At 43.4% G+C, this 27,118-nt stretch overlaps 1 protein-coding gene across 1 annotated transcript in view; it reads right to left on the reverse strand.

The window, feature by feature from the left end:
• LOC145353303 (cilia- and flagella-associated protein 47-like) overlaps nt 1-27,118 on the reverse strand; it is a 495,401-nt gene that overhangs the window by 118,483 nt on the left and 349,800 nt on the right. The window contains exon 55 of the mRNA XM_080203935.1: nt 14,405-14,512. Within this exon, the coding sequence (XP_080060061.1) occupies nt 14,405-14,512 (108 nt within the window). The remainder of the gene's footprint in view (nt 1-14,404; nt 14,513-27,118) is intronic.

The raw sequence follows: 27,118 nt of genomic DNA on the forward strand, positions 1-27,118 counted from the left end.
GAGCTGACAACTGCATTCCACCTCTCCCCTCCTCCCAACCCCCACTGAGCAGAAATGCACAATGCTGACCAGCTTCACAGCTATAAAGCTTTATGGGATGACTAATGAGGAATGAGTGGACGTCTTCCCCTCATTGGGGAGGGTATGTCCTGCCCTCTTGAGTATCTCCATTAGTCCCGGCAGATTCAGGAGGCATCAGTGGGCACTGGTGGGATTGTTAAAGAAGAAGATGACGAAGCTCCATGGATGCCCGGAGCCGGTAAGTCCGGAATGTTGCGCTGGGTGGATTTAAATGGGTTAGGGAGTGGGGTAAGGGGATGGAGGGTGGGATTCAACTGGGATTGGGGGGGAGGAGAAGGGGGGGGGCTGCCCCATGTTTGGCAAAGGGCAGCCCCTAAAAAGTGACCCCCTTCCTTCCCACCCACCATATTTAATTCAAGGGTCAATTAGATATGTTATGATAACATGCTGCATACACCATAAAATGTTTGTCATGGGTAGCCAGGTGGGAACAGGAAGCCTGACTTCTTCACTCAAAGATTTAAAATTAAATATTGTGGGCGGGCTTCCCACTTCAGCCCCCATCAACCCAACTCTGCATTGTGCACAGCGATATGTGGGAAGGTGGGGGGGGAGGAACGGACACTCACCTATTTTATGTGTCCACTTGCAGGAAACACAGAAAATTTAGCCCTTTGTGTTAGTAAGTCTTTCTTGTTTTTTAAAGTTAATCTTGGATCCTCATTGGATTCTCACTCTAGACCCTTTAGCCAGAGGAAAGAATCTGTTTCTATTTATCATGCTGAAGTCCTTTTATCATTTGAAACACATCTATGAAAAACACACAAATTTTTCACATTCTGTTTGTATATTGCTTTATCTGGGCAGCAACTTTGTGAATCTCAGTGCTATGCACAGTAAACTCAGAGGTATTATTGAGATTTTATATCAGCTTATCATTACCTCTTCTCTCTTATATTTTACAACTTTTGTGATAAAAGCTAGAACTCCATTAACATTCTGAATGATATCATTCACTTGGATGTGCTCCCATTAACATTATATAAAGCTGTATCCAAACTCCTTTGCCTTTACACCAAGTCTACTTCGTTAAGGATATAATGACGTCAATTATTTATTTCCAAAATGTATCGCTATTTACCTACTGACATTAAATTCTATCTACCAATTTTTAGCTTATTCCCACATCTTATCAATATTCTGTTGTAGCACCTCTGGTCTTCTAAATAATTAATTTACTTCCTATTTTACTGTTATTTGTAAATTTGAATGCAGCTTACATACATATCATTGATGAAGCAGTGAACAATTCTTTCATTTTTACGTTAAATCATCTGCATCTTTGGCCCTTCTTTTCAATTCATAACAAGGCCTGATTGTACATGCCTGAACTGCAACCCACCGGTCTACTCATGCACAATTTGCATATTTAAAAATTGACATTTATATTTTCCAAATCTAATTTGACACTTCAATTATACTTTATTAAAATGTTTAAATATCATTTATTACTCAGTGGAAAATAATAGAGCCTCACTTGGCTATTTAGTTAGTGCATGTCTGTATCTATAAGTGCACCTTTACCATCAATATTCTACAAATTAAGTTTTAATCTTGCTATATTTAGTGTTTTCCCTACAAATTGTATTAGCATAATCAACACGAGAGATAACATAAAAATTTGATTTTAAATTCAAAAGTATTCTCATCAGTGGAGGTGAGGAACTGAGAATGGAGAATAATTGCTATAGAGGAACAAGAATGGTTGTTCTTGTTTTATGCACTAATTCTCCATTCCCATTGAATTCATTGTCACACGTTTGTAGACGCTGGTGAATATTTTGACATTATTTTGCATTTCAAAGGGTTTGCTTTCAAAGGGTATCACATGCGTTCATTTGTGGTCATCTCATTCATAATTGATCATTTAGCTATCATTTGACATTTCAAGTAACCAAATGACAATCAGTTAACGTTAAATGAAATCATACAAAGCACAAACAATATTATTTCTGATCATTTAGCATCATTTAATTGTCTTCAAAGCACTCAGAATATGTCAACTGGCATCAAATCAATCTCAGACCTGGTTTGTGAGGAAAAAAATCTAATTTATGGCAACCATAACAAAATTTGACTGAGTTTCAGGCATCATTTGATGTCAACAATATTTTGCCCTAGCTATTATTAAGTGCCAGCTGATGCAATATTTTACGCATGCATCACGGAGATTGTGCAACATAGGATTAATGCGCAAACCACTAGTGGGGTTGCCAACATGCTGTCCTTTCTCCTGCATCTGTGATTTTAGGAAACTATTCTCCTTTCCAATGATGAAAAATTTGTCTCATCTCATCCAGGCCTCCACATCCTCTAAAGTGCCTTGGACATATCATCTTTCCAAGGTATTAGCCCACTGGCCCCCTGGAAAAGTCATTTCATATTCCCACTTTTCAGAATTCCATTTACTCCATTAAGTCTAACACACATGTAAACATGACCTTTAGAAGCATAATTAATATGTATAAGCAGTACACACATTCATCATTGTTTCTTTTAAATTATCACGGTAGGGTGGATAGCAAACTGACTAATATCTCAACTGTTAAGTAAAAATATGGTATTTGTAAAATTTCTGTATCTGTGTATAATGTAGTAGCACAGTCGTTAGCACTGCTGCTTCACAGCTCCAGGGACCTGGGTTCAATTCCCAACTTGGGTCACTGTCTGTGTGGAGTTTGCACATTCTCCTTGTGTCTGTGTGGGTTTCCTCCAGGTGCTCCGGTTTCCTCCCACAGTCCAAAGATGCGCGGGTTAGGTTGATTGGCCATGCTAAAGTTGTCCCTTAATGTCGTGAGATGCGTAAATTAGAGGGATTAACGGGTAAATACGTAGAGATATGGGGGTAAGGCCTGGGTGGGATTGTGGTCAGTGCAGACTCGATGGGCCAAATGACCTCTTTCTGCAATGTAGAGTTTCTATGATTCTATGATCTATAATAACTCATTCCATTGCACACGGAGAGAAAAGCTCTGAAATAAAACTGTTCTACACTTGATGTTAATTTTCACCTACACTTTCTTTCTTTTTTGTTTGTGGTGCCAGCAGTTTAGTTTGCTGTTCAAAATATAAGGGAGTTGGGGCAAATTTGCCCCAAAAGCCCTGAAGAAGTTAATCAAGGGATGAGCAATGTGTGAAATGTCACTTCCGTCAGAGGAAGTGACAAATTCTGTAAGGAGCTGCTTCTCCAATCACAGGCTGTTTCTCCCTCACACTGGGATAGTAGGGAAGGTGAGTGGAGGCATTAAACATGGGCTGAGGAGTGGAGCAGTGGCTGTGTGAGAGACTGCTGGGCCTAAGGCAAGTGAAACAAGGCTGATGGGGAAAGCAAAGAAAGCTGTGAGGGTGTCGCCGGACCTGGGGAAGCAAGGCTGGGTAAGATGTGAGGTGAGACCAGAAGGCGAGGCTGGCAGGAGGGGCTGCAAAGTGGGAGGGGGGCTACAGAGTGGGAGGGGGGGGCTGCAGAGAAGGGGGGCTGCAGAGGGGAGGGCTGCAGAGGAGGGGGCTGCAAAGATGGAGAGGGCTGCAAAGATGGAGAGGGCTGCAAAGAGGGAGAGGGGGTGGCAGCAAGGGAGGGGGGGCGGCAGCAAGGGAGAGGGGGCAGGACAGTGAGGGAGGGGGGCAGCGGCGAGGGAGAGGGGGCAGAGCTGCGAGGGGGGCGGCAGCGAGAAGGGACAGCGGTGAGGGAGAGGGGGGCGGCGGCGAGAGAGAGGGGTCGGCAGTGAGGGGGGAGGCAGCAGCAAGAGAGAGAGGGGTGGCAGCCATGGAGAGGGGGGCGGCAGCGACAGAGGGGGCAGTGGCAAGGGAAAGGGGGGGCAAAGAGGGAGAGGCGGTGGCAAAGAGGGAGAGGGTGGGGGTAGTGAGGGGGCTGCAAAATGGGAGGATGCAGCAAAGGGGGAGCAAAGAAAATTACAGTGCAGGCCCTCCAAGTCTGCACTGACAATGCTGCCTGATTGAATTAAAACCCCCTACCCTTCCGAGGACCCATATCCCTCTATTCCCATCTTATTCATTTATATGTCAAGGTATCCTTTAAAAAGGGGAGAGGGGACTGAAAAGGAGGTAGGGAGCTGAAAAAGGGGAGAGGGGACTGAGAAGGGGGAGAGGGGGCTGAGAAGGGGGAGAGGAGGCTGAAAAAGGGGAGAGGGGACTGAGAAGGGGGAGAGGGGGCTGAGAAGGGGGAGAGGAGGCTGAAAAGGGGGAGAGGAGGCTGAAAAGGGGGAGAGGAGGCTGAGAAGGGGGAGAGGGGGCTGAGAAGGGGGAGAGGGGGCTGAGAAGGGGGAGAGGGGGCTGAGAAGGGGGAGAGGAGGCTGAGAAGGGGGAGAGGAGGCTGAGAAGGGGGAGAACATAGAACATAGAACGTTACAGCACAGAACAGGCCCTTCGGCCCACGATGTTGTGCCGACCAGTTAAAAAACAATGACCCACTAACCTAAACCAATCCCTTTTCGTCCATAAACCTATCCACGGATCTCTTAAACGCCCCCAAACTAGGCGCATTTACAACTGCAGCAGGCAGGGCATTCCAATCCCTCACCACCCGCTGGGTAAAGAACCTACCCCTGACATCTGTCCTATAACTACCCCCCCTTAATTTAAAGCCATGCCCCCTCGTGCTAGCTTTCTCCATCCGAGGAAAAAGGCTATCACTGTCCACCCTATCTAAACCTCTAATCATCTTATATGTTTCAATAAGATCCCCTCTTAGCCGCCTTCTTTCCAGCGAAAACAACCCCAAATCCCTCAGTCTCTCTTCATAGGACCTCCCCTCCATACCAGGCAACATCCTGGTAAACCTCCTCTGCACCCTCTCCAAAGCCTCCACCTCCTTCCTATAATGTGGGGACCAGAACTGCACACAGTACTCCAAGTGCGGCCGCACCAGAGTCTTGTACAGTTGCAACATGATGCTGCGGCTCCTAAATTCAATCCCCCTACCAATAAATGCCAAGACACTGTATGCCTTCCTAACAACCCTATCTACTTGATTCCCAACTTTCAGGGATCTATGTACACATACACCTAGATCCCTCTGTTCATCCACACTATTCAAAGTCCTCCCGTTAGCCCTATACTCAACACATCTGTTATTCCTACCAAAGTGAATTACCTCACACTTCTCCGCATTAAACTCCATCCGCCACCTCTCGGCCCAGCTCTGCAACCTGTCCAAGTCTTCCTGCAAACTATGACACCCTTCCTCACAATCTACCACACCTCCGACTTTGGTGTCATCAGCAAATTTACTAATCCACCCAACTATACCCTCATCCAGATCATTAATAAAAATTACAAACAGCAGTGGCCCCAAAACAGATCCCTGAGGCACACTACTCGTAACCGAACTCCATGACGAATATTTACCATCAACCACCACCCTCTGTCTCCTATCTGCTAGCCAATTCCTGATCCAATTACCTAGATTACCCTCAATCCCATACATCTGCATTTTCTGCAGAAGCCTACCATGGTGAACCTTATCAAACGCCTTACTAAAATCCATATATACCACGTCAACTGCCTTACCCCCATCCACCTCTTTGGTCACTTTCTCAAAAAACTCAATAAGGTTAGTAAGGCACGACCTACCCGCTACAAAACCATGCTGACTATCTCCAATCAATTCATCACTCTCCAAATAACTATAAATCCTATCCCTAATAATTTTTTCTAAAACCTTGCCCACAACAGAAGTGAGACTCCCGGTCTATAATTCCCGGGGAAGTCTCTGTTCCCCTTCTTAAACAATGGGACAACATTCGCTAACCTCCAATCTTCCGGTACTATACCAGAGGCCAACGACGACCTGAAGATCAGAGCCAGAGGCTCTGCAATCACTTCTCTTGCCTCCCAGAGAATCCTAGGGTAAATCCCATCCGGACCAGGGGACTTATCTATTTTCAAACCCTCAAGAATATCCAGCACATCCTCCTTATCAACTGTAATACCGTCTATTCTACTCCCCTGCAACCCAGTGTCCTCCTCAGCTATATTCTTGTCCCCCTGCGTGAACACCGAAGAGAAATATTGGTTCAATGCCTCTCCAATCTCTTCCGGTTCCACACATAACTTCCCTCTGCTGTCTATAACTGGCCCTAATCTTGCCCTAACCAACCTTCTGTTCTTGACATACCTATAGAACGCCTTAGGATTCTCCTTAATCCTATCAGCCAAAGTCTTCTCATGTCTTCTTTTAGCCCTTCTTAACTCCCTCCTAGCCAATCTAAAGTTTTCTAGTGCACTACCCGAGCCCTCAAGTCTCATCCGAACATAAGCCTCCTTTTTCTTTTTAACCAACGAATCAACTTTTTTGGTGCACCACGGTTCCCTAGCCCTACCAATTCCTCCTTGCCTGACAGGGACATACCTATCACGGACTCGCAGTAGCTGCTCCTTGAAAAAACTCCACATTTCGGACGTTCCCAGTCCCTGTAATCTCCTAGTCCAACCTATGCTTCCTAATTCTCTCCTAATGGCCTCATAATTACCCTTCCCCCAGCTAAAACTACTGGCCCGAGGTTCATGCCTATCCCTTTCCATCACTAAGGTGAACGTAACCGAATTGTGGTCACTATCACCAAAATGCACACCAACTTCCAAGTCTAGCACCTGGTCTGGCTCATTTCCCAGCACCAAATCCAATATAGCCTCACCTCTAGTTGGCCTATCTACATACTGACTCAAAAAACCCTCCTGCACGCTTAGTACAAAAACTGACCCCTCTAACGAGCTAGAGCTATAGCAATTCCAATCAATATTAGTAAAGTTAAAGTCCCCCATAACAATTACCCTATTACTTTCACTCCTAACCAGGATCGTCTCCGCAATCCTTTCCTCAACCTCTCTAGAACTTTTAGGAGGTCTATAAAAGACTCCCAACAGGGTGACCTCTCCTCTCCTATTTCTAATCTCCGCCCATACTACCTCAACAGACAAATCCTCATCAAACTTCCTCTCTGACACTGTGATACAGTCCTTGACCAATAATGCTACCCCTCCCCCCCTTCTACCTCCTTCTCTACTCCGACTAAAGCATTTGAACCCCGGGACCTGCAACAACCATTCCTGACCCTGCTCTATCCATGTCTCTGAAATGGCCACAACATCAAAGTCCCAGGGGGCTGAAAAGGGGGAGAGGAGGCTGAAAAGGGGGAGAGGAGGCTGAGAAGGGGGAGAGGGGGCTGAGAAGGGGGAGAGGGGGCTGAGAAGGGGGAGAGGAGGCTGAAAAGGGGGTAAAGGAGCCTGAAAAGAGGGAAATGGACCAGGAAGGAGAGAGAATAGTTTTAATCACGTTAACAGAGGAATAGTGAGCTAACTGGGAAACCTGAAGCAGCTGAGATAATGAATTCCTTTCACAGGAACAGAAATAGACCTTACAGCCTGTTGAGCCTATTCAATATGATCATGGCTGATCAAAGACTTCAATGCCTTTTACACATACTATCCCCGTGATGCTTTACATTGTTAATCAGCAATCTATCAATCTCTACAGTAAACAGAATCAATGACTGAGTTTCCACAACCCTCGAGGGTAGAGAATTCCAAAGATCTGCAATCTTCTAGGTAAAGAAAGTTCTCCTCATCTTGGTCCTCAGTGGCATCTCCCTTATTTTGAAACTGTGCCCCCTGGTTCTCCTCAGCAAGGGGAGCATCTTAACTGCATCTAGCTTGTCTATTCACTTAAGTATTTTGTAGGTTTCAATGAGATCACTTCTTATTTTTTGAAACACTGGAGAACATAGGCCCAGTTTGCTGAACCTCTTTTCATAAAACAGTCCCACCATCGCCGGAACAAGTCTGGTGAACCTTTGTTGCACTCCTTCTATGATAATGTCCTTTCTGAGATAAAGGGATCAAAACTGCACACAGTACTCCAGGTGCGGTCTAACCAAGCTTCTATACAACTGAAGCAAAATCTCACTACTCCTGCACTCTAATCCTTTTATGATAAAGGCTAACCTTCCACTAGTCTTCCTAATAGGTTGCTGCATCTGCACGTTGGCCTTAAATGACTTATGGACAAATGGATGTGAAGTCTCTATCTTAAAGTTGCATAAATTCAGGAGCTACAATATGAGGAAAAATGTTGTAAATGATATTGTAATGAATACTGTAATAATTGGATAATTTAATATTGAACAGAATTGTTTGGTAAGAATGATTCGCATTTATATTTGATCACATCTCAAAGCGTTTCACATACTTGAATTACTTGAGGTGCAATAACTGTATAGAGGACAAATAATGCAACCAAAATCTCAAGAGCCTTTAAAACAGAAACAAAATTGACCTCGACAATGGGCATTAATTTAAATGCCTCATTTTTTTTGTCAGTGTCCAGGGTGCATGGACAATAGTGCGTGGATGAAATTGATCACACGTCTCAAATAACAATCTACTTTAATGTCTGTTTACAGCAACTGATGCCTGAAAATTGCTTTTGATGCCTGATAGCCAATGATCTTTTCTTATGACGAATGGATGCTTGTGATTGCTACAAACACTTTGGCTGGAACTCTACCACCCCTTCCGCCACAGAATCAGTGAGGCCAACGGTCCAACAACGGAAATTTTCATTGACCTCGGGCGAGAATTTCTGGTCTCGCCCAAGTGAGACTATAAAATTCCATCTACAGAGTGCATATGATCACTTCTGAATATGAATGATCGTTTCTACAAATTTACCATAGCTGTGATGGCTCTTGTACAATTGTGATTCCTGAAGTAACCATGAGAGATCAAAAGAAATGGCAAGTGAGTGCCTTGTTGGCAAGATAAACACTCAAATACAAAAAAATCACAGAGTATGGAGGACAGAAAAATAGGATTCGAGGAAATGGACATGATGGGATACTCAGCATCAACACCAGCAATGTTACCAACACCAATGCTGACACTGGCATTTTTTTCTAGATCGTCAATGGGTGAAGATCAGAACTGGGGCAAATCTTTAGTCAATCTTACAGTTATTTACAGAGTTAAACATTTTGAGCATAGACCCCTTAACTCAACCATATTATTGTTCAATAAGTATCATTTTCTCTGTGCTCAAGTGAAACCTCAGTTATTGCCCATCACCTGTATACAGTAATTAATATACAATTAACTACTAGCACGGGAACCACCATCAGCACTGACACTGGCACAAATTGGCAACAACATTGCCAATGGCAGGAGTATAGAACATAGAACATAGAACATAGAACATAGAACATTACAGCGCGGAACAGGCCCTTCGGCCCACAATGTTGCGCCGACCAGTCTTATTTTTAAAAAAAAACATTGACCCACTAATCTAAACCAATCCCTTTTCGTCCATAAACCTATCCACCAATCTCTTAAACGCCCCCAAACTAGGCGCATTTACAACTGCAGCAGGCAGGGCATTCCAGTCCCTCACCACCCTCTGGGTAAAGAACCTGCCCCTGACATCCGTCCTATAACTACCCCCCCTTAATTTAAAGTCATGCCCCCTCGTGCTAGATTTCTCCATCCGAGGAAACAGGCTATCACCATCCACCCTATCTAAACCTCTAATCATCTTATATGTTTCTATAAGATCCCCTCTTAGCCGCCTTCTTTCCAGTGAAAACAACCCCAAATCCCTCAGTCTCTCCTCATAGGACCTCCCCTGCATACCAGGCAACATCCTGGTAAACCTCCTCTGCACCCTCTCCAAAGCCTCCACATCCTTCATGTAATGTGGGGACCAGAACTGCACACAGTACTCCAAGTGCGGCCGCACCAGAGTAGTGTACAGTTGCAACATGACGCTGCGACTCCTAAATTCAATCCCCCTACCAATAAACGCCAAGACACTGTATGCCTTCTTATCAACCTTATCTACTTGATTCCCAACTTTCAGGGATCTATGTACACATACACCTAGATCCCTCTGCTCCTCCACTCTATTCAAAGTCCTCCCGTTAGCCCTATACTCAACACATCTGTTATTCCTACTGAAATGGATTACCTCACACTTCTCCGCATTAAACTCCATCCGCCACCTCGCGGCCCAGCTCTGCAACCTGTCCAAGTCACCCTGCAAACTTCGACACCCTTCCTCACAATCTACCACACCTCCGACTTTGGTGTCATCAGCAAACTTACTAATCCACCCAACTATACCCTCATCCAGATCATTAATAAAGATTACAAACAGCAGTGGCCCCAAAACAGATCCCTGAGGCACACCACTCGTAACCGAACTCCATGATGAATAATTACCATCAACCACCACCCTCTGTCTCCTATCTGCTAACCAATTCCTGATCCAAGTACCTAAATTACCACCAATCCCATACATCTGCATTTTCTGCAGAAGCATACCATGGTGAACCTTATCAAACGCCTTACTAAAATCCATATATACCACATCTACTGCCTTACCCCTATCCACCTCTTTGGTCACCTTCTCAAAGAACTCAATAAGGTTAGTAAGGCACGACCTTCCCGCTACAAAACCATGCTGACTATCTCTAATCAATTCATTACTCTCCAAATAACTATAAATCCTATCCCTAATAATTCTTTCTAAAACCTTGCCCACTACAGAAGTAAGACTCACTGGTCTATAATTCCCAGGGAAGTCTCTGCTCCCCTTCTTAAATAATGGGACAACATTCGCTGTCCTCCAATCTTCCGGTACTATACCAGAGACCAACGACTTTCCCTTAACAAATCCATGCTGATTGTTCCGAATCAATCTGTACCTTTCTAAAAATTGGCCGGAACCTTCCCAAAAGTGTTAGCTTGGATGAAAAAATTAGTGTGAAGCTTGCAGACTGCGCAGCCAGCTTTTCTCGCTGTATTGTACAAAACTTTGCAATTTCAAAAGAGGAGCGAGATTCACACCATTGATTGGAGGGGCAGGGTCTAAGAACGGCAACAACAGCAGGAACCCTAATATCAGTGCAAGGTCACGCTGACTCAGTGGGAAGATAGGAAGAGGGTGGAAGTAGTGATATCAAGCCTGAAATCAGGTTCATGTCATTGTCACCAGCATGGGATAGAGAAGATCTTATTGTGAGATCTTGTCGGCACAAATCCCATCCTTGGCCTCCTGCAAGATTTAGTGGTCATTCCGGGATTTGCACCCGCCTGCGACAGCCATCGATTTATATCAACCCTTAATCCTTTTTCCAATAATTCTTCCACCACCGAGGTTAGGCTGGCTGGCCTGTAATTACTGGTCTATCCCATATTTCCTTCTTAAATAACATTAACAGTACTTGAGTCTTTGGCCTAAAGCCAAAGAGATTTGGAAAACGTAGTCAGATCCTCAGCTATTTTCTCCCTTGTGAGGTGTATTTCATATGGGACCAGCAATTTATGTACTTTCAAAGATGCTAAATTCCTTAGTATTGTCTCTCACTATGCTTTTCTCATGCAATATTTACAACCCTTCTCCTTAACTACAATGTCTGCATTGCTCTATTTTTGGTGAACACAGATGCATTCTTTGAGAATTATGCCCACGACTTCCACCTCAACATATGGGTTACGTTTTTTACTCTCTAATCTGTCCTATTCTTTCCTCTTACTCCTTACGTATCTGCAAGACATCTTTGTGATTTCTTCAATTTTAATTGCCAATATGTTTTCATGTTTCTTATTGTTCTCCTAACTTTTTCCTTTACTTTTGCCTTTTCACTTTCTATTCTTGTCTAGATTTTCTGCTAATTGTGTGCTTAGTGTCTGAAATAAGTGTCGTGATTGTCCAAAAGTGCTGAATTAATGGGAAAACTGTTCAAAATCCTGAGTGTCCTGTCAGTTCAGCTTCTCACCTGAATCTCTGCATTCTGTGCAATAAACAGGTCCCAGTTGTGAATCTCATTAAAAACCCAGGGCGGTGAGGCCTATTCGCATCAGAGTTTGACAGTTCTGGACCTCTATGCATGCACAGTGGTCCTGATCTGTCAGACTCCCCATTTGCTGGCCAGCTCAGGACACCCCGCAGCAAATTCTGCTGGAATGAAGTACTCCTGGTGAGGTGGGAGATTCAATCGGGACCTGAAAGTTCCCAATAATAAATTGATAAACGTATTTTAAATACTTTTAAAAAAGATTTAACTTACTTATCTGCCTTCCCACTGGTTTCCAGCATGGTTTGACCAGCAACTGTTCGCCAGCTCTAGGAGATGCACAAGCGTTCCCGGCGCATGCGCAAATCCCACTTCAAGGCCGGTGATGCACATCTCCCACCTTGGCCCACCAGAAAAGTTGTGGATCATGATGGGACAATCGCAGCCAAGGGTTCTTTTTCTGCCCAATTCTACCATTAAACACTTTTACATCTAGTGTATAAGTGGGGACGGCGTGGGTGGGGAGTGAAGAGGACACTCTGGATTTGAAAGTCCCACCTACTTTCTTTATGGGGACATGTTTGTTCTGAACCCTCTTTGTCTTGTCCTTGAACATCTCCCACTGCTGACATTAATTTACCTTCAAGTGGCTGTTTCCAATCCACTTCCAGAAAATTACATCTTAACTTGTAAAATTGGCCTTCCCCAAATTTAAAACTTGTATTCTTGGCCTATCTTTATCCTTTCCTGCAAATGGGCTTGTAGTATGGACACATTAGGGATCCAATAATCCGACTGTTAACTTTTGAACAAATTTCCCAATGCTTGTTGCAAATGTGAAGTCCCAGAATGATGTCTCAAATGGGGTAACTGATAGAATAGAGAGGGTGAAACTGTTCCCCTTGGTGAAAGGATCAAGAACCAAAGGACAAAGGGCAGAAGAAACAGAGGTGACAGGAAAGACTTTAATGCAGTGAGTGGTTAGTGTCTCATGCACTGCCTGAGTGTGTGGCAGAGGTCAATTCAATCATGATTTTTAAATGGGAAATGGAAAACGAAATGAAGAGAAAACAATTGCAAAGCTATAAGGAAGCGAGGGCTGGGCATTGGAACTAACTGAGCTGTCCTTGCAGAGAGTCAGCACTGAACAAATGGTCTCCTTCCATGCTGTAACAATTCAGTATTTTCATGTTAGTACCATGTGTGTGACCTCTTCCCCAGTCATCTCAGATTCTGGTTTGTGCAGCAGAAATCAGCAAAGGTCAGGCCATACTTTGCAGTGGCTCATGTGATGCAGCCTTCAGACTGAGCCGACCATCTCAGGCGTCAGCTGCCATAAGGAAAAGGCTATCTCAGTCCAAAAGGGGCCTGCGGAATTGTAGCCACCTCACATTCTCCTGTTACTGGAGCACTATTGGATTAAAATGGGATAGAATTGGAAATAATAAACAAATGCACAGTGAAATGAGTAGGGAGATGTTTCTGCCATTGAAAACTTGCATTTAGGTTTAGTCTGCAGAATTTCTATTTCATGGAAGCGTGCCAAGGACCTCATTGACCTCCATGCCCCAAATTTAAAATATTTTTCTATAAATCACAGAAGAGCTATGCTGCTCCCTAACTATATAACCATCTATAGTTCTACGACCATCCTCTGTCTGAATGCTCCATCCTTCTGATTACAACATTTTATGAATTTTCACACTTTTCATACCACCACTAGTAATTGTGCATTCAATTAACGAGACACTACTTCCTGAAATTCCCCCACCTCTTCTTATGTTATCAGCTGCACTGGCCATGCTAAATTCTCCCTCCATGTACCTGAACAATCACCAGAGTGTGTCAACTAGGGGATTTTCACAGTAATTTCATTGCAGTGTTAATGTAAGTCTATTTGTGTTACTAATAAGTTTTAAAAACTTCAAACTTTAAAAAGAATGTAAACTTTTAAAAAAATTAAAGAACATTTTTAAACTTTAAACGTATCTCTCTAATCGCTCTCTGAGCAAGCTTTTGATCAGCATTACTAATCTCTCATTCTTTAGTGCTCAACTTCAAGTTAAATTGACAGCAAAATAATTTTTCTTTAAGTCACAGTAAGTGCTCCCAAACAGATTACATTGAAAAATAACATCACAGTACCACCTCTCTCAAGGATGAAGCTCAAGAGCTTTCCGAGCTCAGTGTCCAATTGCAACACCCACCTTAAAGACTGTGCTTGGAGGGCTCACTTAGAAGTGATTAAAATGAAAAATTTCCAGGAGATAGAAGAGCATGACAGACATGCATGATAGTCCTGGGTATAACCAGAAAGTGTTATTGGAACTGTGATGCACGGCATTCACACTATACACACATTTTTTATTATAATTATATCACTATTTTTTACTGACTTCAAGGTGGTGCTGAGTTATGACAATTTTAATGGGTCTGCCACATAAAAGAAACCTAGGATACTTATTGGCATTTACAGTTATCTCGACTTAGAAATATGTGTTAAGTAGTATGGTACTTACTTTCCCAGCTCACACTGCAGCTCTGGAAGAGTAATTGGTGTTGGCTTCATTGCAATGAGGTTTAGTTCATACCAAAACTCTCCCATGAGATCCGAGTGGAAGGTAACGCTGCAAATAAGAACAGATATGAGAATTTTATTTCACTACTCAAATATCAAACAACAATCAAGCTTTTGTTATGCATTACATCACTTGTACCATTATATTGTTTGACGAGAATTTTATTGTTTGAAATAGACATGACAATCAGCAAGATAACACACATCAATTGCCAGCTTATTTCAACAGTTGCTAATGTCTGAACATTTAAGATAATTTTAATCAGGCAAACGAATAGGAGGCTCAATACACAGGCAGTGACAGTTCTACTGATAGAAAAGTTTATCACAGAATCATTGAATTGAAACCCTACAGTGCAGAAGGAGGCTATTCAGCCCATTTGGCCTGCACTGATAAAAATCCCATCCAGGCCCAAGCCTATAATATGTCTGTGCCTAAAGAGGCACAGACAGGTGTTTCTGTGGCTGCAATCAAGACTCCGCGATGGTGCATGGCCTCCCTGGTGTCAGGGTCAAGGATGTCTCTGAGTGGTCGCAGGACATTCTTAAGGGAGAGGGTGAGCAGCCAGAGGTCATTGTACATATTGGTACCAACAGCATAGGTAGGAAAAAAGATGAGGTCCTGAAAGATGAATGAAGAGATTTAGGCTGAAGGCTAATGTGCAGGACCTCAAAGGTAGTAATTTCAGGACTACTACTAGTGCCATGTGCTCGTCAGTATAGGAATAGGAGGATTAGGCAGATGAATGCCTGGTTTGAGAGTTGGTGCAGGGGGCAGGGATTTTTAGATTTTTGGATCATTGGGATCTTTTCTGTGGAAGGGTTGATCTGTTCAAGAGGGATGGGATACGTTTGAACAGGAGGAGAACTAACTTGCTGGCGGGGAGATTTGTTAGAGTCACTCGGGAGGGTTTAAACTAGTTTGGCAGGAGGTTGGGATCCAAAGCAGTAGGGAGACAGAAGAGAATTTGAGGACAGCATGGAAGTCAAAGAGGGCACATTAATTAGTAAAGGCAGTGTCAATAATCCTAGTACCAGACAGATCAGGCAAAAGCAGGACAGAGAGCAAGGGAAGTCCAGATTAAACTGCATCTATTTCAATGCAAGAGGCCTGACGGGCAAGGCAGATAAACTCAGGGCATTGATGGGTAAGCGGGACTAGGATATTATAGCAATTACTGAAACATGGCTAAGGGAGGGACAGGGCTGGCAGCTTAATGTTCCAGGGTACAGAAAGAAAGAACAGGAGGTAAGAGAGAAGGGAGAGTTGCACTTTTGATGAAGGAAAGCATCACAGCCATACTGAGAGGGGATATATCCGAGGATTCGGCCACTGGGTCTATAAGAAGGGGGAAATCACTTTGATAGGGTTGTACTATAGGCCCCCAAATCGTCAGCCAGAAATTGAGGAGCAAATATGTAAGGAGATTATTGATATCTCCAAGAAAAATAGGATGGTAATAGTTGGAGATTTTAATTTTCCCAACATTGACTGGGACAGCCATGGTATTAGAAGGTTGGATGGAGAGAAATTTGTTGAGTGTATTCAGGAGGAATTTCACATTCAGTATGTGGATGGCCCGACTAGAGAGTGGGCAAAACTTGATCTCCTCTTGGGAAATAAGGAAGGGCAGGTGACAGAAGTGTTAGTGAGGGATCACTTTTGGACTAGTGACCATAATTCTATTAGTTTTAAGATAGCAACGGAGAATGATAAGTCTGGCCCAAAAGTTAAAATTCTAAATTAGGGCAAGGTCAATTTTGATGGTATCTGGCAGGAACTTTCAAAAGTTAATTGGGGGAGCCTGTGGGAAAGCAAAGGGACATCTGCTAAGCGGCATGCTTTCAAAAGTGTGTTAACCAGAGTTCAGGGTAAACACATTCCTCTTAAAGTGAAGGGCAAGGCTGGCAGAAGTCAGAAATCCTGGATGACTTGGGATATTGAGGCCCTGGTAAAGAAGAAGAAAAAGGCACATGACATGCATAGACAGCTGGGATCAAGTGGATCCCTTGAAGAGTACAGGGGGTGTAGGAGTACAGTTAAGTGAGAAGGGCAGGAGGGCAAAAAAGGGACGTAAAATTGTTTTGGCAGATAAGGCAAAGGTAAATCCAAAGAGCTTCTACAAATACATAAGGAGCAAAAGCGTAACCAGGGAGAGAGTAGGGCCTCTTAAGGATCAACAGGGTCATCTATCTGCAGATCCACTAGAGATGAATGAGATCCTAAATGAATATTTCTCATCAGTATTTACTGTTGAGAAAAGCATGGATGTTAGGGAACTTAGGGAAATAAATAGTGATATCTTGAGGACTGTACATATTACAGAGAAGTCTTAAATTGCATCAAGGTAGATGAATCTCCGGGACCTGATGAGGTATATCCCAGGATGTTGTGGGAGGCTAGGGAGGAAATTGCGGGTCCCCTGGCGAAGATATTTGAATCATCGATACTCACAGGTGAGGTGCCTGAAGATTGGAGAGTGGCAAATGTTGTGCCTTTGTTTAAAAAGGGCTGCAGGGAAAAGCCTGGGAATTACAGGCCAGTGAGCCTCACATCTGTGGTGGGTAAATTGTTGGAAGGTATTATGAGAGACAGGATCTACAGGTATTTAGAGATGCAAGGACTGATTAGGGACAGTCAGCATGGCTTTGTGAGTGGAAAATCATGTCTCACAAATTTGATTGAGCTTTTTGAAGAGGTAACCAAGAAGGTAGATGAGGGTGGTGCAGTTGATGCTACATGGACTTTAGCAAGGCCTTTGACAAGGTACCACATGGTAAGCTGTTGCATAAAGTTAAATCTTACGGGATCCAGGGTGAGATATCTAAATGGATACAAAATTGGTTTCTTTACAGAAGCCAGAGGGTGGTTGTAGAGAGTTGTTTTTTCAAACTGGAGGCCTGTGACCAGCGGTGTGCCTCAGTGATCAGCGCTGGGCCCACTGTTATTTGTCATTTATATTAATGATTTGGATGAGAATATAGGGGGCATGGTTAGTAAGTTTGAAGGCGACACCCCCAAGATTGGTGGCATAGTGGACAGTGAAGGAAGTTATCTCCAATTGCAACGGGATCTTGATCAATTGGGCCAGTGGGCTGATGAATGGCAGATGGAGTTTAATTTATATAAATGCGAGATGATGCATTTTGGTAGATTGAACCAGGGCAGGACTTACTCAGTCAATGGTAGGGTGTTGGGGAGAGTTACAGAACAAAGTGATCTAGGGGTACATGTTCATAGTTCTTTGAAAGTGGAGTCACAGGTGGACAGAGTGGTGAAGAAGGCATTTGGCATGCTTGGTTTCATTGGTTAGAACATTGAATACAGGAGTTGGGACGTCTTGTTGACGTTGTACAAGGCATTGGTAAAGCCACACTTAGAATACTGTGTACAGTTCTGGTCACCCTATTATAGAAAGAATATTCTTAAACTAGAAAGCATGCAGGAAAGATTACTAGGATGCTACCGGAACTTGACGGATTGAGTTATAAGGAGAGGCTGAATAGACTGGGACTTTTTTCTCTAGAGCTTAGGGGGCTGAGGGGTGATCTTATAGAAGTCTATAAAGTAATGAGGGGCATAGACAAGGTGGATACTCAGTATCTTTTCCCAAAGACAGGGGAGTCTAAAACTAGAGGGCATAGGTTCAAGATGAGAGGGGAGAGATACAAAACTGTCCAGAGGGGCAATTTTTTCACACAGAGGGTGGTGAGTATCTGGAACAAGCTGCCAGAGGTAGTCGTAGAGGCGGATACAATTTCGTCTTTTAAAAAGCATTTAGACAGTTACATGGGTATGATGGGTATAGAACATAGAACATAGAACATAGAACATTACAGCGCAGAACAGGCCCTTCGGCCCACGATGTTGCGCCAACCAGTTAAAAAAAAACAATGACCCACTAACCTAAACCAATCCCTTTTCGTCCATAAACCTATCCACGGATCTCTTAAACGCCCCCAAACTAGGCGCATTTACAACCGCAGCAGGCAGGGCATTCCAATCCCTCACCACCCTCTGGGTAAAGAACCTACCCCTGACATCCGTCCTATAACTACCTCCCCTTAATTTAAAGCCATGCCCCCTCGTGCTAGCTTTCTCCATCCGAGGAAAAAGGCTATCACTGTCCACCCTATCTAAACCTCTAATCATCTTATATGTTTCAATAAGACCCCCTCTTAGCCGCCTTCTTTCCAGTGAAAACAACCCCAAATCCCTCAGTCTCTCCTCATAGGACCTCCCCTCCATACCAGGCAACATCCTGGTAAACCTCCTCTGCACCCTCTCCAAAGCCTCCACATCCTTCCTGTAATGTGGGGACCAGAACTGCACACAGTACTCCAAGTGCGGCCGCACCAGAGTTGTGTACAGTTGCAACATGACGCTGCGACTCCTAAATTCAATCCCCCTACCAATAAACGCCAAGACACCGTATGCCTTCTTAACAACCCTATCTACTTGATTCCCAACTTTCAGGGATCTATGTACACATACACCTAGATCCCTCTGTTCATCCACACTATTCAAAGTCCTCCCGTTAGCCCTATACTCAACACATCTGTTAGGGCTAACGGGAGGACTTTGAATAGTGTGGATGAACAGAGGGATCTAGGTGTATGTGTACATAGATCCCTGAAAGTTGGGAATCAAGTAGATAGGGTTGTTAAGAAGGCATACGGTGTCTTGGCGTTTATTGGTAGGGGGATTGAATTTAGGAGTCGCAGCGTCATGTTGCAACTGTACACAACTCTGGTGCGGCCGCACTTGGAGTACTGTGTGCAGTTCTGGTCCCCACATTACAGGAAGGATGTGGAGGCTTTGGAGAGGGTGCAGAGGAGGTTTACCAGGATGTTGCCTGGTATGGAGGGGAGGTCCTATGAGGAGAGACTGAGGGATTTGGGGTTGTTTTCACTGGAAAGAAGGCGGCTAAGAGGGGATCTTATTGAAACATATAAGATGATTAGAGGTTTAGATAGGGTGGACAGTGATAGCCTTTTTCTTCGGATGGAGAAAGCTAGCACGAGGGGGCATGGCTTTAAATTAAGGGGGGGTAGTTATAGGACGGATGTCAGGGGTAGGTTCTTTACCCAGAGGGTGGTGAGGGATTGGAATGCCCTGCCTGCTGCGGTTGTAAATGCGCCTAGTTTGGGGGCGTTTAAGAGATCCGTGGATAGGTTTATGGACGAAAAGGGATTGGTTTAGGTTAGTGGGTCATTGTTTTTTAACTGGTCGGCACAACATCGTGGGCCGAAGGGCCTGTTCTGCGCTGTGATGTTCTATGTTCTACACTAAGGGGCAACTTAACATGTCTAATCAACCTAACCTGCACACCTTTGGACTGTGGGAGGAAACTGTAGCACCTGGAGAAAACCTACACAGACACAGGGAGCAAGTGCAAGCTCTATACAGACGGTCATCCAAGGCCAGATTTGCACCCAGGTCCCTGGCACTGTGAGGCTGCAGTGCCACTATGCCATTTGATGTTAAATGCAGAAAAATACTTGTAATATAGTCAAAAAGACAGAATTTAGTAAACTACATGAATGCACTGAGGGCTCAGACAGGTAACTCCAGTCATGAAATTTTCTGACTTAGTAAAAAGTGTCCCATCAGACCCACTTTTGTGAGATGGGGACAGTATAAGTGCAGGCCAGTCTCTCCTGGAACCATCTTGGGAGCATTCAAGGAATGGCTGAATGGCGAGGCAGGCTGGTTAAAAGCTGTACCTCTGTTCTTTGGGACTTTATCCAAGTTTTCTCCTAAATTTTTAGCCTTCTACTCCTTATTGCTCACACCATCCCCCTGACCCACTCCCCAAGCCACCTCTATGCCTCAATGTCAAACTACGCTCTGCCCACCCCCAATAGCTCTTCATAATCTCAAAGCATTTTCATGCACATTCACCCAGTATATACTCAGTGCAGAACCAATGAGCCTTAGAGAAACAAAGGCATGTGTTGAATGGCTTACAAAATACCCATTCATTTTTCAAAACTGCTGTTACTACAACCCAATAAAAATGTCAATCAGACCTTTGAAGTATCATTAACAGGAGCTATAAGCATTTGACACCTCACAAAACAAAGTGCAGAAAAATATTCATAAATATAAAAATTATAATATCATAAAGCTGTCAATCAAGTGAAGTTTTCTCTTCCCTGTACTTGAGTCAACAAAGTAAACCATTTTATGGGAGGCTGGGCTCTCAGCCACACAAGGGGAAACTAATACTAAAAGTAACTTCTAAATAAAGTTTAATTATTCTCAACATTAACAAAAAATTCAGATAGTACTAAACAAAAACATTAGGGAGTTTATGGACTTCAGGTATGGGAGTATTTGTTGCCAGCAACAAGCAGGTCTCAGCAATGTTCCGCAAACATTTCTTTGTGCCACTGGCCATTGGGCAATCTATGAAAAAATAATCTGAAAAGAAAACCCATCTATAATTCCGCCCAACCCTTAGTTGTGTGCAGCAGGCACACTTGGCGGGCTACAGAAGTATCTTGTTGAATAATTCTGGAGCAGAAATCTAACTTTGGGACACAATCCATCCCCTTCCATTTCCCACTGTTGATGCTCTCAGATACACCCAAACAGATGGTCAAGTGAACAAAATCTACCCAGCATTTTGTCCTGTTAACAGTATGATGTGGAAATGCCGGCATTAGACTGGGGTAAACACAATAAGAAGTCTCACAACACCAGATTAAAATCCAACAGGTTTATTTGGTAGCAAAAGCCACTCGCTTTTGGAGCGCTGCCCTTTCGTCAGGTAAGTGGGAGTTCTGTTCACAAACAGGGCATATAAAGACACAATTTACAAAATACTGGTGGGAATGTGAGTCTTCACAGGTAATCAAGTCTTAAAGGTACAGACAAGGTGAGTGGGGAGAGCACTAACTAAAGAGATGTGTATTGTCGCCAGACAGGACAGTTAGTAAGATTTTGCAAGTCCAGGGAAGTCGTGGAGGTCACAGATAGTGTGACATGAACCCAAGATCCCGGTTGAGGCTGTCTTCCTGCGTGCGGAACTTGGCTATCAGTCTCTGCTCAGCGACTCTGCACTGTCGTGTGTCGTGAAGGCCACCTCTCCCTCCCTCCCACCAATAGTTGCAGAGTGGCAATGGGCCCCCTATCCCCATTAGCCCCTCCCCTCATTAGCCCCTCACCCACTGGCCCCATCCCGGTACTACCCAGTGGGCATTGCCCAGGTGCCAGACTGGTGCCCGGTCACAAAAACTGGCACCAATTGCACTAAGCCCTTTAGGCCCAATTTTACCACACATCACACCTGAAAACGGGTGCAGCATGTTGGTGAAATTGCCCCCACTGTTCTTCTTGATAGTCTTGAATTGTACTGAAAAACAATCAAGTTACTATTTTTATTTTGGTATAAAATGTTACCATAACCCTAAAGCAATGTTCTTTTTCACAAATGTTTACAAAATTAACAGTTCAGAATGAGTTTTTGCTGTTACTTGTCAAAGATTTGACAGCCACCAAGTGAATAATCCAGCATTATCTGAGATGAGGAAGTGATCTCTCTTTAAAATATCAAAAAGCTAATGGAAAGTTGTCAATTTCACTGAAGAAAAGACATCAGACAACAATAACTCAGTGGGACTGGATCTGTCCAAGTGTAATTATAGGCAGTGTAAAACAGCAGGATAACCTCTTCAATAATTATAGTTAATAAGGAATGATTCTTTGAAAAGTTGTAAAAACATTCATAATTTGTTAATTGATATATCAAATTACAAACATATGCATATTCAATACCAAATCAGAAACTCCAAGGTCAAATAGCCATAAAGGTCTACAGCATGGAAACAGACTCTTCAGCCCAACTTGTCCATGCCGCACTTCTTTTTTAAACCACTAAGCTAGTCCCAATTGCCCGCGTTTAACCCATATCCCTCTATATCCCTCTTACCCATGTAACTGTCCAAATGCTTTTTAAAACACAAAATTGTACTCACCTCTACTACTACCTCTGGTAGCTTGTTCCAGACACTTACCACCCTGTGTGTGAAAAAATTGTCCCACTGGACTCTTTTGTATTTCTCCCCTTAAGCCTATGCTCTCTAGTTTTAGACTCCCTGATCTTTGGAAAAAGATGCTGACTATAAAGCTAATCTATGCCCCTCATTATTTTATAGACCTCTATAAGATCACCCCCTAAGTCTCCTACACTCCAGGGAAAAAGTCCCAGTCTACCCAGCCTCTCCTTATAAACCATCAAGTCCTGATAGCATTCCAGTAAATCTTTTCTGCACTCTTTCTAGTTTAATAATATCCTTTCTATAATAGGGTGACCAGAACTGTGAACAGAGTTCCAAATATGGCCTTACCAATGTCTTGTACAATTTCAACAAGATGTCCCAATTCCTGTATTCAATGTACTGTTTTCTTCACCACTCTGTCCACCTGCAACTCCACTTTCAAGTATACCATGAAATTAGACTAAACCCCACTTATTTTTATTTTGGCATTAGCGTGAAGATAAGCTCTTTCACTCCAGGTGTAATTCTCTACAACACTAGGAAGCTTTTACCAAAATAAACTTTATTTTAATGATACAGTTTTAATGCAATGAGTAAATTAGCCTAACTTTTAACAGCTGAAATACTTAAACATGCCAAGATACAATTCTTAACTGCTAACTTATCTCGATTAAGTCCAATTTAACCAATATTCCTCATAGACCTAAACTCCTCTTCAAAATCATTTAGCAAAATAACACAGGCTCAAGTGGGCTGCCAGTCCTCAAGCCTCCAGAACACTTCTGGAGACAGCGACCTATTTTCTAGTAGGCCCCAAACAGCCTGCTCCAGAGGGCGAGACAGGGAGAAAAAGAAAGACATCCTACTCCTTGTAGACCCAAGCAGAATCTGCACGTTTATCTCTATAAGCATAGCTCTACCCATTCTCATGACTCTGCACCATATTAAGCAACCTAATTAAACCCTACTCTGAGTCCCTGGGGAGAAAACAAAAATAAACAAAAAAAATGAATTCGCTCAGCTTAAACACCCCACTATCTAGGAACAATTATTCTTCCGCATTCTCAGCACGTGGACTGCCTGGAGCAGACAAATTAGCATCATAAACCAGAACTAAATTTTAAACACCCCTCACAAGAAATTTTTTAAAATTCTAAAAGGCACAGTATCATCACAATATTTTAAAACTATTAAATTAGAGCAGCTTGTGCAATCACATTATACTGATCTCCTTCAACACTAGAGAGAGGTGGAATATCTCATTACTGTTATTGCAGCAGTAATGCTGAGTTTACATTATGCAAAGTTCCTCTAGATTGACATGCTGCTTTCTGACACGTACCTGAGAAAAGCAAAATCAGCCAGCAGCCCTACTGTTGTTTACTGGTCAGTGACTCTTGCGTGAAAGGTGCAGAAATTGGTTAAAAACAAGCTGTGTTACTCTTGTTGTTCACTAGCCACTGAGCAGCAAACACAACATGAGAAGATAGAGTCATGGGTAAAGTTGTAACTGGAAGTCTAGTAAGACACTGCCCTTGGGAAAGGACAGGAGAAAATGGCAGAAAATAGGCTTTAGTTACCCTGTGCGCCCTCATTCATGTTTAAGAAAGAGAGCATGAACATAAAGCACAAATTGAGAGTGAACTGTTGATAAAAACTTAACTGCTTTCACAAACAAATAAATGTTTTTAAAAGGAAATTTGTGAAAGTAGAAATTCAGAGGCAAGTGATATACAAATTATTTGAAACATCAAACTGTTAGGATGAATGGTTTTCTATCTGTGTTATAAATTCTATGTAATTCTATTTATTTTTATGCCTCAATGAGGATGTCATCAATAATGCTTTGCACTCTTGGAAACTCATCCATCTGGTTGATGACTGACATATCCAGAAATTGAGCAACAATAGTTTGCAAAGAATGGGTAGCATCATTGTGCAATTTAGTTGTTATTTTAACTACAATAGGTAACTACACAAGACAGATTATATTTTAGAACTTCATTGACTGGTGTACAGGAAAAACATTCTATAAAAGCATGACAACACAGGAATGGCAACCTTGAATTTTGTACTCAAGCCCTAGAGTAGGACTTTGAGACTCTATATTTAAATGGTTGCATGACTGTTTTCAGAGCTGATCACATGATTTGATGGTGAAGTCATTAGAGTGCTTCACAGGCAGCTGTTTTATTTCAGACTCTGTTTTGTGCAGAGAATATCTCTTTCAATAATGAGGATTGGAGAGAGGCAAATGTTATGCCTTTGTTTAAAATGGGCTGCAGGGAAAAGCCTGGGAATTACAGGCCAGTGTGCCTCACGTTTGTGGTGAGTTTGTTGTTAGAACGTATTTTGAGAGACAGGATCTACAGGCATTTAGAGATGCGAGGACTGATTAGGGACAGTCAGCATGGCTTTGTGAGTGGAAAATCATGTTTCACAAATTTGATTGAGTTTTTTGAAGGAGTAACCAAGAAGGTAGATGAGGACCGTGTAGTTAATGTTGTCTACATGGACTTTAGCAAGGCTTTTGACAAGGTACTGCATGGTAGATTGTAGCATAAGGTTAAATCTTACGGGATCCAAAATGAGTTTTCTAAATGGATACAAAGTTCTTGACAGAAGCCAGAGGGTGGTTGTGGAGGGCTGTTTTTCAAACTGGAGGCCTGTGACCAGCAATGTGCCTTAGGGATCAGTCCTGGGTCCACTGTTATTTCTCATTTATATAAATGATTTGAGTGAGAATTTTGGAGGCATGGTTAGTAAGTTTGCAGATGACACCAAGATTGGTGGCATAGTGGACAGTGAAGGAAGTTATCTCTGATTGCAAAGGGATCTTGATCAATTGGGCCAGTGAGCTGATGAATGGCAGATGGAGTTTAATTTAGACAAATGCAAGGTGATGCATTTTGGTAGATTGAACTAGGGCAGGACTTACTCAGTTAATGGTAGGATGTTGGGAAGAGTTACAGAACAAAGAGATCCAGGGGTACAGGTTCCTAGCTCCTTGAAAGTAGAGTCACAGGTGGACAGGGTGGTGAAGAAGGCATTTGGCATGCTTGGTTTCATCAGTCAGAACATTGATTATAGGAGTTGGGATGTCTTGTTGAAGTTGTACAAGACATTGGTAAGGCCACACTTGGAATACTGTATACAGTTCTGGTCACTATTATAGAAAGGATATTATTAAACTAGAAAGAGTGCAGAAGAGATTTACTAAGATGCTACCAAGACTTGATGGTTTGAGTTATTTGGAGAAGCTGGATAGTCTGGGACACTTTTCTCTGGAGCGTAGGAGGTTGAGGTGTGATCTTATAGAGATCTATAAAATAATGAGGGGCACAGATCAGCTAGATAGTCATTATCTTTTCCCAAAGACAGGGAAGTCTAAAACTAGAGGGCATAGGTTTAAGGTGAGAGGGGAGAGATACAAAAGTGTCCAGAGTGGCAATTTTTTCACACAGGGGATGGTGAGTGCCTGGAATAAGATGCCAGAGGTGGTAGTAGAGGCGGGTACAATATTGTCTTTTAAAAAGCATTGAGAGAGATATATGGATAAGATGTGTATAGAGGGATATGGGCCAAATGCGGGCGATTGGGATTAGTTTAGGGATTTTTAAAAAAAGGACAGCACGGACGTTGGGCCGAAAGGCCTGTTTCCATACTGTAAACCACTATGACTTTATGACTCTAAGACTAAACATGTGTGTTACTTTGAATCTGTGTGTGCAAACCACATACTTTCCTTTTTGTTTAAAACCCACAACCGCTAACATGGTTAGGGCATTACAGATTCAAAGAGTCCTACCAATGGAGCCATGGTTGACACAAACAATAGAAAACACAAAAAGCTCCAATGCACAATGTTAAATTAATTAACTTTTGACAAGCACATTATTTTACTCACTTACCTTCTGACTTGTCACAAGCTTTGGTTTGAGTTTGCAGGGGTGATTCTCCCACCCCGTCGTGATCATTTTCTAGTGCAGCGAGGTGGGAGAATTTTGCGTCTGGGCATGTGCAGGATTCGCACATGCGTTCCTGCCACAAGCACATCTCCCTGCACTGTATTTCTGATGCCATCAAACCTGCGCTGGAAACCAGCGTGAAGACAAGTCATTTTAAACTGCTTTTAATACAATTCAAATGTAATTAGAGGGCCCAGGACTGAATTCTCTGGTTCACTAGTCTCTCCCACCCTGCCAGAGTCATTCACCCTAGCAGGGTTTACAGGATGACACCACTGGAGTGATGGCAGGGCCATCGGGCCTCCGGGGGTAGGGGTGGGGGGTGGGGGTGGGGTGGGGAGTTGTGCACCTTGGGCATGGGCATCTTGGCAGTACCAGTTTTTGCCCCCAGCACTGCACAAGGGACAAAGTGCCAATGCCCAGGCGTGGGATAGTGCCAAGGGAACAGTCCTGAAGGGGCGGCGGGGCTTAGTGGGGATGGGGATTTCTGCCGCCATTCTGCATAGGGGTCAGTTGAGGCAGGAGGGAGGTCAGCGATCGGGTGTGTGTCTGCTGGGTGTGGAGGGGTCACCCAGGTCTGCCGGGGAAGGGGTCAGGTGTTTGGGGGGGGTGGGGTCAGGTGGGGGAGAGACAGAGGGGGCCTGCCTCCCGGGGGGGGATCATCACTGGGGGGCTGGAGA

Source organism: Carcharhinus amblyrhynchos, chromosome 15, assembly GCF_965287045.1.
Source record: "Carcharhinus amblyrhynchos chromosome 15, sCarAmb.v2.hapA, whole genome shotgun sequence".
Lineage (NCBI taxonomy): Eukaryota > Metazoa > Chordata > Chondrichthyes > Carcharhiniformes > Carcharhinidae > Carcharhinus > Carcharhinus amblyrhynchos.